Below are 13382 nucleotides of genomic sequence, written 5' to 3'. Positions count from 1 at the left end.
GCACTTCTACCAACCATTCACGTCCAAGACATCAACCTTCCACCAGTTCTTGCAACATCTCCAATCCGACTTGGCCCTGTGTTAGACACACAATGACCCACCACACTAACGGCACAATGCCACCAGCAAACGGCATGCCATTTCACCAACAGTACCCTCAGAACTACCATCAACACGGTCGCCTGGACCCAGCTGTCCCACATTTCACCCCGAACGGCACAGAGCTTGCTCGCTTCAAACCTCCGACGCCACCAGGATCAAACATGGACCTCATCTATCCCAGCAATCTAAGTGATGTGGAGCGCTACATCATCGAAACCAGAACCAAACATGACAAGGAACTCGCGCACGTCAACTCCCTGGCGAAGGACAACAAGCGTGCGATCGAGGAGACCAACGAGAAGATCGCGCGAGACCTCCAGACTCTGCAAGCGCAGCTCGCAGCGGTCCAGCTTCAGGTCGGCCCATGCAAGAACAAGGATCATGCTATGGCTGTCATCAAGCGTGGTCTCGATTTGGTGGATCCTGACGATGTTCGCCCGGAGGTCATGCTCAAGCACTTTGACAGGGAGATCGTTGCTCAGGTGTACTTGGAGCAGGCCGATGTTGCAGAGAGTGCGGCGAGGAAGCTGCGAGCTGATGCGATTGCCATTACTGGTGGTTCGGACTTGGCGAATGTAAGCCTGGAGGACGAGCAAGTCAACGGAAATTCGACACCAACTCAAGCACCAGCACGTCGGGCTCAGACCGAGAAGCAATCTCACGCTGTGGAGATCAAGGTTCCTACTACGATCAATGACAAAGAAGAAGAGTCCCCAAACGACGATATTAAGAAGCAGACCACGCTCATTGAGATCAAAGATATACCCTGGCAACCTCTATCCGTCCGCACCATGCCCCCCTCCCCCATTCTCTGCATCCCTGCCACCCACACCCAAACCTTCACCTGGGAATTCCTCACCTCGACCTTCGGCGGCAAAAAACACTCACCCTCCTTCTACTTCATCCCGACCAAAACCTCCCTGCTCAAATCCCGCGGCTACTGGATCCTCGAAGCCGAATACGAACCCTTCCTCCCCGTCCACCCGGGCCAGCACGGAGCAAAACTAACCCCTTTCTTCAACGACACGGTTGACGCTTCAGAAATGGGTGAGGGACCGGACGAGGAGAATTACCTCGACACGCCGGTTTTTGTTTCGAAGGTGGGGGAGGGGGTTTATACTTATTTTGGGCAGTACAGCCAGCTTCGATTCAGTGATAAGCTTGACTATGAGCGGGTAATGGAGACTGTGCCGGAGAGGATCCGTCGCTACTGGGCGAATCAGTTGGCTGATCCCCTCCGTCCGGCTTGGGTCACGAAGGCGCTGAAGGAGCATTTCTGGCCGAGACCGAAGTACGAGGGTCCTACTCCTACGGACTCAGCTGTTGCCACCCCTGCTACTGCTGAGACGGGAGGTAGTAGGGAGAGTGTGGGGATGGAGAAGAGGGTTAAGGACGCTCTGGTGGCGTATGCGGAGGAGTTGAAGCAGTGGGAGCGGAATGTGAGCGTCAAGGTTAGTTGTTTGACGAGTGAAGGGTTGATGGAGGCTTTTGCGAAGGCGGATGCGGAGATGGAGCCGGGGATGAGGTTGTGGTGGGAGTACTTTGAGTGTGTGGGGTATCAGGTGGGGTTTTATGAGTGGCTGGTTGAGGAGCAGAAGAAGTTTGAAGAGAGGGCGAGCGGAAAGCTTGATGGCGGTGTTGTTGGTGTTGGTGGAGGGAGGAGGGAAGGACTGGTCGATGCTGCGGCAGAGAAAGGCGAGAGCGAGGGTTCGCTTTCTGGTCGCGCAGACCAGGGCTCAGCAGAACAGATCCTCGACTGGGAGGAAGATGCAGAGGGTAACTTCACAGCTGATTTCCGTCCCGCCGACTCCGCAACCCCAAACCCACCCAACAACACCAAGCCTGCTGCAAAGCTCACTGCGAAGGCCAGAACACCCTCGCAGCCGCAGACACGCAGCTGCACTTCCAGTACCGCCACCTCAACCATCAAACCCTCTGCCCCAAAACCCACCCCAACCACATCGACACCCAAACCCACACAGGTGCGGAAAGCAAGCACGACATCGACATCGCCTCCTAAGCAGATCAACGGTAGTCTCCGCACCGGCGACCTAGCAGCCGCCCGCGCCTTCCAGGCCTCCGCTACCCCAGCCAAACCCCGTGGCATTGGCAGTGGCAGCAGAGGTGGTGGGGGAGCAGGAAATGCGCGGGATGCCGGTGGAAGGGGTATGTACACACCGCCGCATAGACGTGGTGGAGGGGCAAAGTAAGTAAACTCATGGTGAGGGTCAGTCCCAAAACCCCCTGGTTTGACCATTGTGCTGAGAATTCGGCGGATGATGGTGAGACCGTGGCACGGATGACGAGGAGGGTTCCTGGTAAGTATGAGGGATGAACAAGGAGGGAAGCAGAAAAGGAAGAAGGCGGGTAGGAGGGAGAAGATTGGACATGGAGATAGAAAGGGAGGAGACAGTGGGAAAGCACCGCAGGGAACGTCAAGCTTTTGAGAAGCGATGGGGTTGAGTCTTGTGATCGAGACTGGTTGGGTGATTCATGGATCTCATGAGCATGACATGATCTTCACGAGTGGCGATGATCTCATTGGGACCTGATAGTCTTGCAGCAGGCTGTGTTGTAATGTACTGCATTCTACTCGAAAAAGCAAGCAGATCATATTCCCTTCCCGACCCGTCCAAACTCCAGGGACGATCAGAGTGCCCACCCTCATCCCGTTGCCACCCGAAACACCACTCAAGCCGTTTGCCCATTACAGAACGCCGGATGATATGCAAAGTAAACCCCGTCGATATACAACTTTCCGATTCTTGTACAAACCTCTCCTCTTCTGTTCTCCATCACTTTGATACTCATGATTTAACACACGCTCTCCTAAAGCGAGACCCCCATCCTCCTCGGGCCCAAATACAACAGTCCACCCACTCCGGTAAGTCCTAACCCCAACCACCAAAGCCTATCAGCATTAATATGATGCACCACCCCTGCTTCCTCTACACCAGCATCCTTCCCATCCAGCTTCAATTTCCAAGAAAGCGGGATCTCGCTGTCCAGACTCCTCTTGGCCTTGCTCGTACTCTTTGCGCCTGCAGTGGCGGAGGCGGTGGTCGGGTTGAGAGTCGTGGTGGGTAGCATTTGTGGGGGGGAGAAGACGAGGTACATGGGGTTCATGGGGGCTTTGTCGAATTTGTGGAGGTCGAGGCGGGGGATGTTGTGGTAGGGGTCGGTGTAGACCGCGTAGCTCTGTCGTCGCAAGAATTACTCATATCAGTACTCCATCCTTCTGTCTCCATTTGTTCGTTTGTCCTTTGGAGTATGGAAACTTACAGCCATGACCTCGCTCTGGTTATATCGCGTGTACACGCTATTCTTATACTGACACGGCGAACTCAATAATTGCCTCCCGTCGACTGCTATGGGAGTCAGGATTAAAGAGCCGGTGGTATTCATCACCCAGCTCCCATGCTGCCATTGCATTATCCCTGAGGGGCAAGATGGGTTCTGCGGGTTGGAGACGGCGCGGTAGTAGGCTTCTTCGTAGTAGCCGTCTTGGGTGAAGGAGTAGGAGATGCCGGTTCGTGAGGGCTCGATCAGGTTTTCGTTGACTGTGTGGTGGGTGAGTTAGTGGATGCGTCTCGCCTTGACAGACGTGCAGTGGATGGAGGCTCACGTGGATCGTAGAAGCCGGGTCCGGTGAGGGTCTGGTTGGATTTCGTCGACCACGTGCCGACCAAGTTTGTGGGCCTGTCGCCGGTCAGTATACTCTATATCATACTCTATATCGTACCATATTGTTTCCTCTCGTCCTGTCGCATTGTCATGACGCACCATGTATCCGCCGCCGCCTGCCCAGCCAACGCCACCGCCGCTGCTAAAGAGCTGTATAACAGCATTGTAAATGTCGACTGTGTTCGTGATGTGATCGTATATGGGGTGTCCTAAGTCGGTCGTGAGGGTGGTATGGGTAAGAGTGGTTGTTGTGAGGCAAGTGGACAGTGCCAGGGTTAGTGCAATTGAATGTCTTGGGCTTGCGACGCAATCATAAGGCTGAGCCGCAAGACCCGGGCCTTTCCGTTCCGCCCACCGTCTCAGCCACATCTTCCAATGGTGGCGGTTTGGGTGAGACATGCTTTAGAGCATGTGGCATGGACAGACTTCTTCAACCGTGACCAGACGACACTACGATCATATCGAAGCTCAGCTGACATCGTCCTCACCATGAGATGACCATGTGCAATGCGGCAATGTCTTCGCCAAGCCCACGTACATCTCCCAGCCTCGCCACTTCGACGACTTAGCACATCAATATCACCTCGTCTGTACCAGCTACAGTACAAAATGTCGACAGAAGCACGCGAAGCCAAGAAAGCTCTGCGCAATGATATCAAGGCCCGCCTGTCTCATCTACCAGAAGAAGAAGTAACACGACAATCAACCACAGCACAAAACCTCATCCTCTCCCTGCCGCAATATCATGAAGCAAAAACCCTAAGCATCTACCTCTCCATGCCCTTAAGCGAAGTCCGCACCGATCTCCTCGTCCGCGATGCTTTGGGCAAGGGGAAAAGGGTCTTTGTTCCTTATATCCACTCTGTGCCACCACCACCAAAGGAAACTCATGTAGGGAATACAAGGGGTAGGGGGAAAGCTATGTCCATGCTACATTTACGGTCTGTAGATGAGTATGAGGGGCTGGGGAGGGATGGATGGGGGATCCCGCATTTATCCGCTGCCGGGATTGAGGAGAGGGAGAATGGTATGGGTGGGGTTGGGACTTCGTTGGGCACGGATGGGAAGTACGGTGGCGGAGGTGAGAGTGGAGGTGGTTTAGATCTCATCGTCCTCCCCGGTGTAGCTTTCGATTCAGCGATGAGCAGGATGGGTCATGGTGCGGGCTTCTACGATAGCTATCTGACTCGCTTTTGTGCGGATGGAAAGCGTAGAAGGCCTTTCTTGGTTGGGTTGTGTCTGGCCGAACAGATCCTACCGCCTGGCGAGATCATGATGCAGGAGTGGGATTGGAGGGTTGATGCTGTTGCTGTGGGCGATGGGAGGTTGTTGACCTCGAGCAGTGTTGCATGAACGAAGCTAACATTGCAAATTCAAGTTGGCTTGGGGGGTCTTACATGCACGAGCCCCACCACTTCCTGCTCTCCAAAGGTCCGAGATCAGTTCCATCGCAGCTAACGAGCTACCTCCCACTCGAGGTCATCATGCTGGTATATTCGGCCACCATTCTGAACAGCTTCCTGTACTTTGTGCATGTTTGTTGTCTTGAAGCATATGCATGTCCCTTTCCAAGCCCTTCCTGAACCACGCCGGACGCCACGCAAAACGGTCACTGGAGCTCATCGCGTCCGAACAAGTCTACTGCGTTCAGTTCAAGCTCTGTATCAAACACACATTATCCCCCTTCAACAGTATTTGGCCTGCAGCACATGATTAGTATCAACCCACACCTAGACAACTCCAGATAGAAAACATACCCAACTCCCTCCGCCCACCCCCCTCCCCCTCTTCGGGCTTCGGCTCACTCTTTGTCACCTGCTTCACCTCCACCGCCTCATCAATCACCAGATTCATGAACTCATCGAACCCACGGATCTTGCCTTCGATTCGGATCCCGAGTTGCTCGTACAGCCAGATTTGCACGGTGCTTTGTTGTTGCAGGAGTTTGAAGATGAAGTTTATGGGGGGGAGGAGCACTTTGCGACCGCCGCCGCCTCCGGGTCGGCCGGACATTGTGATAATTTGTGAGGGTGGTGTGATTAGGACTGGGCTGGTCGAGTGGATGGGCGTGGTCGCGTGCAGGCGCTGGTCCTTGCTTGGTGGTTGGTGGCGGGGTTTGCGAGTGCGCGATGATCGCTATGTGCTCTGTTCGCTCTTCGGTCGTGTATGTGCTTGGTCTGCTGCTGTTCCTCGACAGTAAATTATAGGTTATCGGCGAGCATTCAATGCGACACTTCATCGCCAAAGTTCGTGCCAAGCTTGAAGCACATGACTCGTGAGGGATCGCGAACTTCCCTTGTCTGTGCGTCAGCGGGGCACATAATTGTTCCTCCCGCAAAACAATCATCCACCCACTCACTTACACTCGACCATACCACTGGCGACCACTCCTCTTCACCACTGGTCAAACCCTTGACATCCTTTCTCGTCCACACGCCGCTGCTGCCAGTGCCCACCTCTCGTACTCACACCCTGCGGCGAGTGCAATCATCAACTATGGCAACAGCAGCAACGATGAACTCCCAGCAGGCCTTCGCGCCGGTGCTATCCGCACTCGCCACCATGTCCTCCACCGCCGACCGCAACTCAAAAGGGCAGGCACACGAGTACCTCGAACGCTTCCAAAAGTCCGAGGAAGCATGGAACAGCACATTCGCCATCCTGCAGTCACCCCAGGCGACTGACGAGGCCAAGCTGTTCGCGGCCACGACGTTGAAGGGCAAGGTATGTTGGTAAGTCGCTGCGCAGCAGCCAACGCTGTACCATACTGATAGTGTGTCCTGCAGATCATATTCGACTTTCATCAATTACCGCGCGAGGCATTACCACAATTGAGGGATACCATGCTCTCACTCCTAGCCACATACGCGAAGGGACCAAAGCCTGTGCGGACACAGCTCTCCGTCTCGCTTGCGAATCTGGCTATACAGATGTTGGAATGGAAGGATGTGCTTCAGACGGTCGTCAGTCGACTTGGAAACGATGCTTCGAGTATAGCCTGTGTGCTCGAATTCCTGCATGTGCTGCCGGAGGAGGTGACAGAGGGGCGAAAGATCAACCTGACCGAGGACGAGCTGCGTGATCGCACAGGAGAGCTGCTGGAGCAGAATGCGGAACAGGTCATACAGCTGCTTACGCAGTATGCCCAGTCGTCGCCCGCGGCTGCGAAGAACCCGCAACTCATGGAGTGCATCACGAGCTGGATTCGAGAGGTGCCACTGGTTGCGATTGTGCAGTCGCCGTTGATGGATGTGGTTATGGGCGCATTGCAGTCGGATACGAGCTTCGATTCCGCGGTGGAATGCATGTGCGCCATCTTCAAAGAGACGAGAGACGTGGATGAGAATGTTGAGACGATCAAGGCATTATACCCACGGCTGGCTTCATTACGACCCAGGATATCACAATCAGCGGGTCAGGAGGATTGGGAGACTTTCAAGGGTGTGACGAGAGTTTTCGCGGAAGCTGGCGAGGCATGGTGTGTACTCGTCGCACGCCAGGCGCAACAGTTTCGGGCCTTGGTTGAGTCTGTACTGGAGTGCTGCATGCGCGACAATGAGCGTGAGGCACTGAGTCAGACGTTCAACTTTTGGTACGAGCTGAAGCAATACATCACACTGGATCGATATATGCAGGCCAGGATACAATTCGTGGATGTCTACTCAAAACTGGTGGATATCATGATTGGCCATCTACAGTATCCGACACTTGAGGCCGGCAGTACTTCGACAGATTTGTTCGAGGGCGACCGAGAAGCAGAAGATAAGTTCCGAGAGTTCAGACATCAGATGGGTGACGTGCTAAAGGATTGCTGCCAAGTGATCGGCGTGTCGGACTGTCTACAAAAGAGCCACGTCTTGATCGAGCAGTGGGTATCCCAGTATGGCGCACAGGCACAGCAAGGTCAAGTGCCGCATTGGCAGCAGCTTGAAGCACCACTCTTCTCGATGCGTGCGATGGGTCGCATGGTACCAAAGGATGAGAATATCATGCTACCCCGTCTCATTCCACTCATCGTCCAAATACCAGACCAGGAGAAGGTGCGTTTTCAGGCCGTCATGGCACTTGGACGATATACGGAGTGGACCGCGGAGCACCCAGAAACTCTTCAAGATCAGCTCAACTTCATCATGGCTGCTTTCCAACATCCTTCGAAAGAAGTGGTCAAGGCCGCGGCTCTGAGCTTCCGGTTCTTCTGTTCCGATTGTGCAGAACTGCTCAAGGGATTCATGACGCAGCTGCAGGTCTTCTACGAGCAAGTCATTGGCACATTACCCAGCTCCAGCCAGGAAGAGGTCACAGAAGGCATTGCAGCAGTACTGGCCAAGCAACCACTTGACACAGTATACGCGTCGATGAAAGCCAGTCTAGATCCCGTAGTCAAGCGCTTGATGACTATGGCAGATACGGCGACAGAGAAAGAACAAAAGCTCGCTATAGCCGACCATCTTAATCTCATAACTATCGTCATCCAGGAAGTGCGGCCATACGTCGAGCCTTCAGCACCTTCACACCCGTGCGTGGAATACTGCAAGGAGATCTTCCCCATACTATCAGCAATCTGCGAGAACTTCGTCACCTTCACACCCATCGCAGAACGCATTTGCAGATGCTGGCGCCACATGGTACTCTCCTACCGTTTGCACATTGCACCTCTACTACCTCAGCTGGCCGAAAAGCTCGCTGCAGGTTTCGAGGGCAGCAGACAGGGCTGTTTCCTCTGGGCTACCGACAGCATCGTCCGCGAATTCAGCGACAGCAGCCAATACATCCCCGCGAGCACGGTAGCCGCCATCTACACCTTCTACGAACAACAAGCCACCACCTTCCTCCGTACCCTCAACGACCTCGCTCCCGAAGAACTCCCCGATGTAATCGAAGACTTCTTCCGCATGACCGCTGACGTCCTCCTCTACCACCCCAACAGCCTCCTCACCTCCCCCCTTATCCCATCCATCCTCGCCGCCGCCTCAACATCCCTTACCCTGTTGAAAGAGGAACCCCTAATAGCCACCCTCCACTTCCTCCGCGACGTCCTCGCCTACGGACACCCGGACGTCCCATCCTCGCAATTCAACGACCAAGACGGAAGCTACACCAACCGCACCAACCCCGCCGCCACCCAACAAGCTGTCAAACAACTAATCCTCGCCTCCGGCGAAGGTCTCACCCAGCGCTGTCTGACGGGGATGATGTACACCTTCCCCGCCGACTGCTTCCCGGATGCCTCGGGGGTACTCCTGGCATTATTCCAGCTCGTGCCGCAGCCTACGGCCGAGTGGACGGCCAAGACGGTTGGGTTGTTGCCGCCGGGTTCGATCGCGCCGCAGGAACGGGAAAGGCTTTTGAGGAATATTCGCCAGAGATTGGAAGGTGGGGAGGCCGGGGGGGAGAGGAAGATTCGGGTGTTGTTACAGGATTTCACTAATGGGTATAGGCGGAGGAATGTGGCGCCTAGGGAGGGGTTGGGAAGATTGGAGGCGACGAGGTTTAGGTTTGCGGGATGAAGGGTTCTGGAGAAAGGAGGAAGAGCGAGGGAGGTGATGCGGCGTGAATCTTGGAAGGCAGCGGACGTGTGTCCAGGGTTGCGCGAACAGGGCGAATATGTTGAGGAACGGCTTGGTGGTTGTGCTTCATGCATTTCGCGTTCCTCTGAAGGAAGGCAATTCACGGGAGCTTAGCGGAGCATATCTGGTAGGCATGTTGTTTAGGTAGATAGGTAGATAGAATGGGTGGCATGAAGGAGACTCAGATATCTTTGCACGCATTGCGACGAACCTAGGTTGAAGAGTGAGATGTCAGTGTGCTTAGGCAGCGTATAGCACTGTCGGAACGTCGTTGGTTCTCAGCTATCGTAGGGTGCTCTGGTTCGACAACACGAGAGGATTGCGTATTGTATATGCTGGTGTCTGTGTGTATACGAGCCTATGAACCAAGACCAAGCCGATCACAGCACTGTCAACAAGCAATTCAACAAGCAATTCAACCGTCCAACAGCTTTTTTGTCTTTATGGCGCGTCAGGGCTCGGGTGAGACTACAATACCAAGCCGAGTATCGCCTGGTGGAGAAACACTCCACTTGCTCAAGCTTTCGCGTCGTTTTGGCACGTCAGTGCTTGAGTGAGACGACGGCTGCCTGATGTAGACGGGGATTCTCTCGCACCGTGCTATACTTTCGTGCGTCTCGTTTTCGGGCCATTGCTTTGCAGACCGCCTTCCAGCTGTGCGAAGGCGGCCCGTACACGATCAGGCGATGCGAACGATGGAGGGGTGGCGCGATGGACCTATAGTGAGCTTGTTCGGGCATCAACCTTCGTGCTAAGCGGTTGTTGGGCCGGAGAGTGGGCTGTGATAGACATTGTTTATAATGGTATGATAGCATGCTGCGTGAGTACAGTGGAAAACCGGAGTGGGGTTTTGTGCAATTGTGATTTGCGTGCCTTCTAGTTCGAGCGATGGGGTGCATTTGTGTTTCTAGTGGAGGAGAGGAACGGCAGTTTCGCCTCACTTTTCCTGCCGTCGATGTATAGTATAAGGAGATAGCTGCCTAGTTGCCCTTAGGGCGGCGCCCACCGAGTTAAAAGTGCTTCTCTTAGTGGTCACCGTAATGATGTGAAGTGCGATTCATTCTTCCTGAGCGCACTATAAGATTTATGGTGGATAGTGCCCGATATACTCCAGCCTGTTGGCACGGCTGGTCATAGCTGGTGGTCTTGGTGCATCGCTAGCTTTTGCAGACATCGTGCATCATTTTCCATCATTACTGTAGTCTCAAATCCTTGTTGATGAGGCTTCCAGGACTAGTCGTGATTGTTAGATCACAAGATTTACTCCGTATATCGGCGACCACCGCATCTGGTGTACAAAGTATTCTGACAACCGCGCTTCGCGAACGTTTGATCAGCTTCGTGGGTTGCACGTGCTATAGTCATGCAACGCTACTATGGAAGGTGGTGTGCTCATGCAGCTACTCATGCACAATACGCCATGGACAGTAGCTTGTTGCTGGAGGCTGCTGCGCTCCGCAGTCGGTACCTTGTTGCTTTCTTATGCCTCGTTGTTGCCCTGGCATAGACGAGATCTAGGCTGTGATATTTGGTAGCCTCATTATTGGCATTGGATGCTGTAAGTTAGGCGGAGTACTTGGGCTTGTAGTGTTAATAGGCAACTGGTAATGATAAGCTAACGGCCAGCCGGAGGACTATCGAGATGGCTGCATGGGCTTGCAGAGACAGGTGATGGATGAGCGCATATCTCAAGATCGAATCCAGTCAATTCGCCGTATCTCGATCGTCCGACTCCGCGTCAGTAGTACACCAGTCCATTGGTAGTAATCCTTCGACATCCGTGCCGAGAAAGGTTCGCAAAAGCACTCCGGTGGTCGGTGAGGTATATCTATTCGCTGGCACCCGCAGATCGCGCGCCGTGCCCGCCGTCATCCCGTTCAAAATCAGCACGGAAGTGTCCAATCGAAGCGCCGTGGCGGCGATGGCGTGTCTACCTGCATGCACGGGATTCGGGGGTGGCAGGGAGTGTCAACCACTCGGTGGCTTGGGAACCTGGTCTGCTCCGCTAACGTCGTTAGTGAGACGTGGGATAGGATCGTGCATCGCATCGCTAACGCAAATGGACCACGCCCGTGACAACAGTGAGGTCCGAGTGCGGGCGTAGTCATGTTCATCTCTTCTCGGCAGCAAGTGTGCTGTAGTCAATAGACACCTCACACTCATGAAACGGTATCGAGACACGGTCGATATCCAAAATGTCGCCTATATCTTCACGAACGCAGTAGCCAGGCGGTCAGTCGTGCATTCGAGGCGGTCCAAACAGCTGGAGTACAGGACTGGAACTCAAGAGCACGGCTAGATCATACAGGTGTGGGTGTCCACACCTTCGTGTAGCAACTCTGAGTGCTACAGCAGGAAGACTTACATCATTTGGAGCAACTCCGTCTGAATTGGTCGTGTGACGTACATCCATACATTATATAAGCCACGGTGACGACACAGCAAATACGACAAGATGCTTCTTCACCATCGGCAGAACGTAGAGAATATGCGCTGTGCGTATGGCGTCGGTACGGAGGCTAGTGCTTCAGATAATTTGTCAGAGAGGCCACGATCGACTGGCTCAAGCAGCTATCAGTCATACTCGACGAAGCATACTCAATACACCGGTAGCTCTGCGAAGAGACCAATCCATGTACATTACGATGACTACACCAGCAAGAAAAACTCCGAATGGCGCTTCTTCGACGACCGGGTACCCGAGTCTAGTCCTCGTGCTTCCGTCGCCTCCGTTGCTTCTACCATAGAGAGCGAAGCGGAGCCTGAGGATGAGATTCCAGTTTATGAGCCGCCAGCATGCAGAGCTACCCCGAGTGGGTCAAGAGTACTCGCTGCAACTCCTGCCGACTTCTCTGAGCTCTTTCCATCACGACGACGAGTGCTCATCCGCCATGACGACTCCACTCCGGATGGTAACATGAATCTGCGCCTCGATACCGAAGTATATGCAGATGGTCGACCCTGCGATATGACATTATTTCATCTTCGTCTCCACGATCTCAAAGCACGTGAGTTCTCCTTCCGTCGATACTGTCGAGACTCTGGTCGGGAGGTGTGCCACACCAGCCGCAAACAGCACAAGGCACCCAAAAGACCTGGCTTCCAGCGCTCTCTTAGCGATGCTTTGACCAAGATGAGTATTCGTCCTAAGTCGGAGTCAAGAGCGCCGACTCTGGAAAGTCTCAGACGGAATGATTCTGGTTATGGCTCTTTGCACTCTGTCGACTTTGAGAAGGAAGAAAGGCCTCGCTCAGCTGGTCACGGTGCCTCTGATGATGCTCAGCTGTCGAATGACACCATCAAGCTCGAGTTCTCAAACTACGCCCAGGTAGATGTGAAGCGTGTAGGGGCCAAGGGCAGCAAACGGTACGAATTCGAGTACTGGGGCATACTGTATGCTTGGCGGAGAACAATTCGGGACGATGGCACGACCAGAGAGGTCTTATTTCATCTTACGAAGGACGGCAGCGATCGTGCATTGGCTGTCATCGAGCCATTGCCACTTTCGCACAGTCGTGCTGAGGTCGAGCAAATGCAAGGCGGATGGATTGCTCCCTGTTCACTGCAGCTCGAAGACAGAAATCTCGCCCATGCGCCGAAAGATACCGTCGAGTACGTGCACACTTCATTTAAGCTCCGAGCAAACACAAAGCTGACTCAATCAATAGTGTCATCGTGTCATCTGGACTCATCGCCCTGGTTGACGATACTATCCGAACACGATTTCAGAAGAAGCACAGCAAACCCTACATCTACATGCCATTGTCCAAGCAGATGGGCATCGAGTACGTGGGACCAAAACGCCTCATTTCTGAGATGTTCAGGCGCGATTCGGACTCGAGCCAGCAGAGTCGGCCGTCATCGAGCTGGCGTGGCCATAGTGCCACAGCATCGCAAACACCAGCGACTATGTCCCGACAGTCGAGTTATGCACGTTGATCATCCCTCGGGAGGAGCCTCAACATAATCCAAATCTACGCATTGAGCACCCAGCGAGCGGTGATTCGACGCCCGATCAAGACAATGACA

General features: G+C 54.0%; 5 protein-coding genes across 5 annotated transcripts; 4 read left to right on the top strand and 1 right to left on the bottom strand.

The window, feature by feature from the left end:
* Positions 1-92: 92 nt before the first annotated feature.
* On the top strand, positions 93-2312 carry LTS14_008983 (uncharacterized protein; the record flags this gene model as incomplete). Its single annotated transcript, XM_064841666.1, has 1 exon — positions 93-2312. The coding sequence occupies one exon, from the start codon at positions 93-95 to the stop codon at positions 2310-2312; it is 2220 nt and encodes a 739-aa protein (XP_064690829.1).
* Positions 2313-4395: 2083 nt separating this feature from the next.
* On the top strand, positions 4396-5139 carry LTS14_008982 (uncharacterized protein; the record flags this gene model as incomplete). Its single annotated transcript, XM_064841665.1, has 2 exons — positions 4396-4693; positions 4736-5139. The coding sequence occupies 2 exons, from the start codon at positions 4396-4398 to the stop codon at positions 5137-5139; spliced, it is 702 nt and encodes a 233-aa protein (XP_064690828.1).
* A 294-nt stretch (positions 5140-5433) lies between these two features.
* LTS14_008981 (uncharacterized protein) lies at positions 5434-5799 on the bottom strand (the record flags this gene model as incomplete). Its single annotated transcript, XM_064841664.1, has 2 exons — positions 5434-5486; positions 5544-5799. 2 exons carry the CDS (start codon positions 5797-5799, stop codon positions 5434-5436), a joined length of 309 nt encoding a protein of 102 aa, XP_064690827.1.
* Positions 5800-6282: 483 nt separating this feature from the next.
* On the top strand, positions 6283-9293 carry MTR10 (Nuclear import receptor; the record flags this gene model as incomplete). The annotated part of the gene is made up of 2 exons (XM_064841663.1): positions 6283-6510; positions 6573-9293. The coding sequence occupies 2 exons, from the start codon at positions 6283-6285 to the stop codon at positions 9291-9293; spliced, it is 2949 nt and encodes a 982-aa protein (XP_064690826.1).
* Positions 9294-11808: 2515 nt separating this feature from the next.
* LTS14_008979 (uncharacterized protein) lies at positions 11809-13292 on the top strand (the record flags this gene model as incomplete). The annotated part of the gene is made up of 2 exons (XM_064841662.1): positions 11809-12965; positions 13022-13292. The coding sequence occupies 2 exons, from the start codon at positions 11809-11811 to the stop codon at positions 13290-13292; spliced, it is 1428 nt and encodes a 475-aa protein (XP_064690825.1).
* Positions 13293-13382: the final 90 nt, after the last annotated feature.

This window comes from Recurvomyces mirabilis, assembly GCF_035927965.1.
Source record: "Recurvomyces mirabilis strain CCFEE 5264 chromosome Unknown scaffold_28, whole genome shotgun sequence".
NCBI classification, from domain to species: Eukaryota; Fungi; Ascomycota; class Dothideomycetes; order Mycosphaerellales; family Teratosphaeriaceae; genus Recurvomyces; species Recurvomyces mirabilis.
The sequence above is the reverse complement of the archived record's forward strand: the minus strand, read 5'-3'. Positions and strand labels throughout refer to the sequence as shown.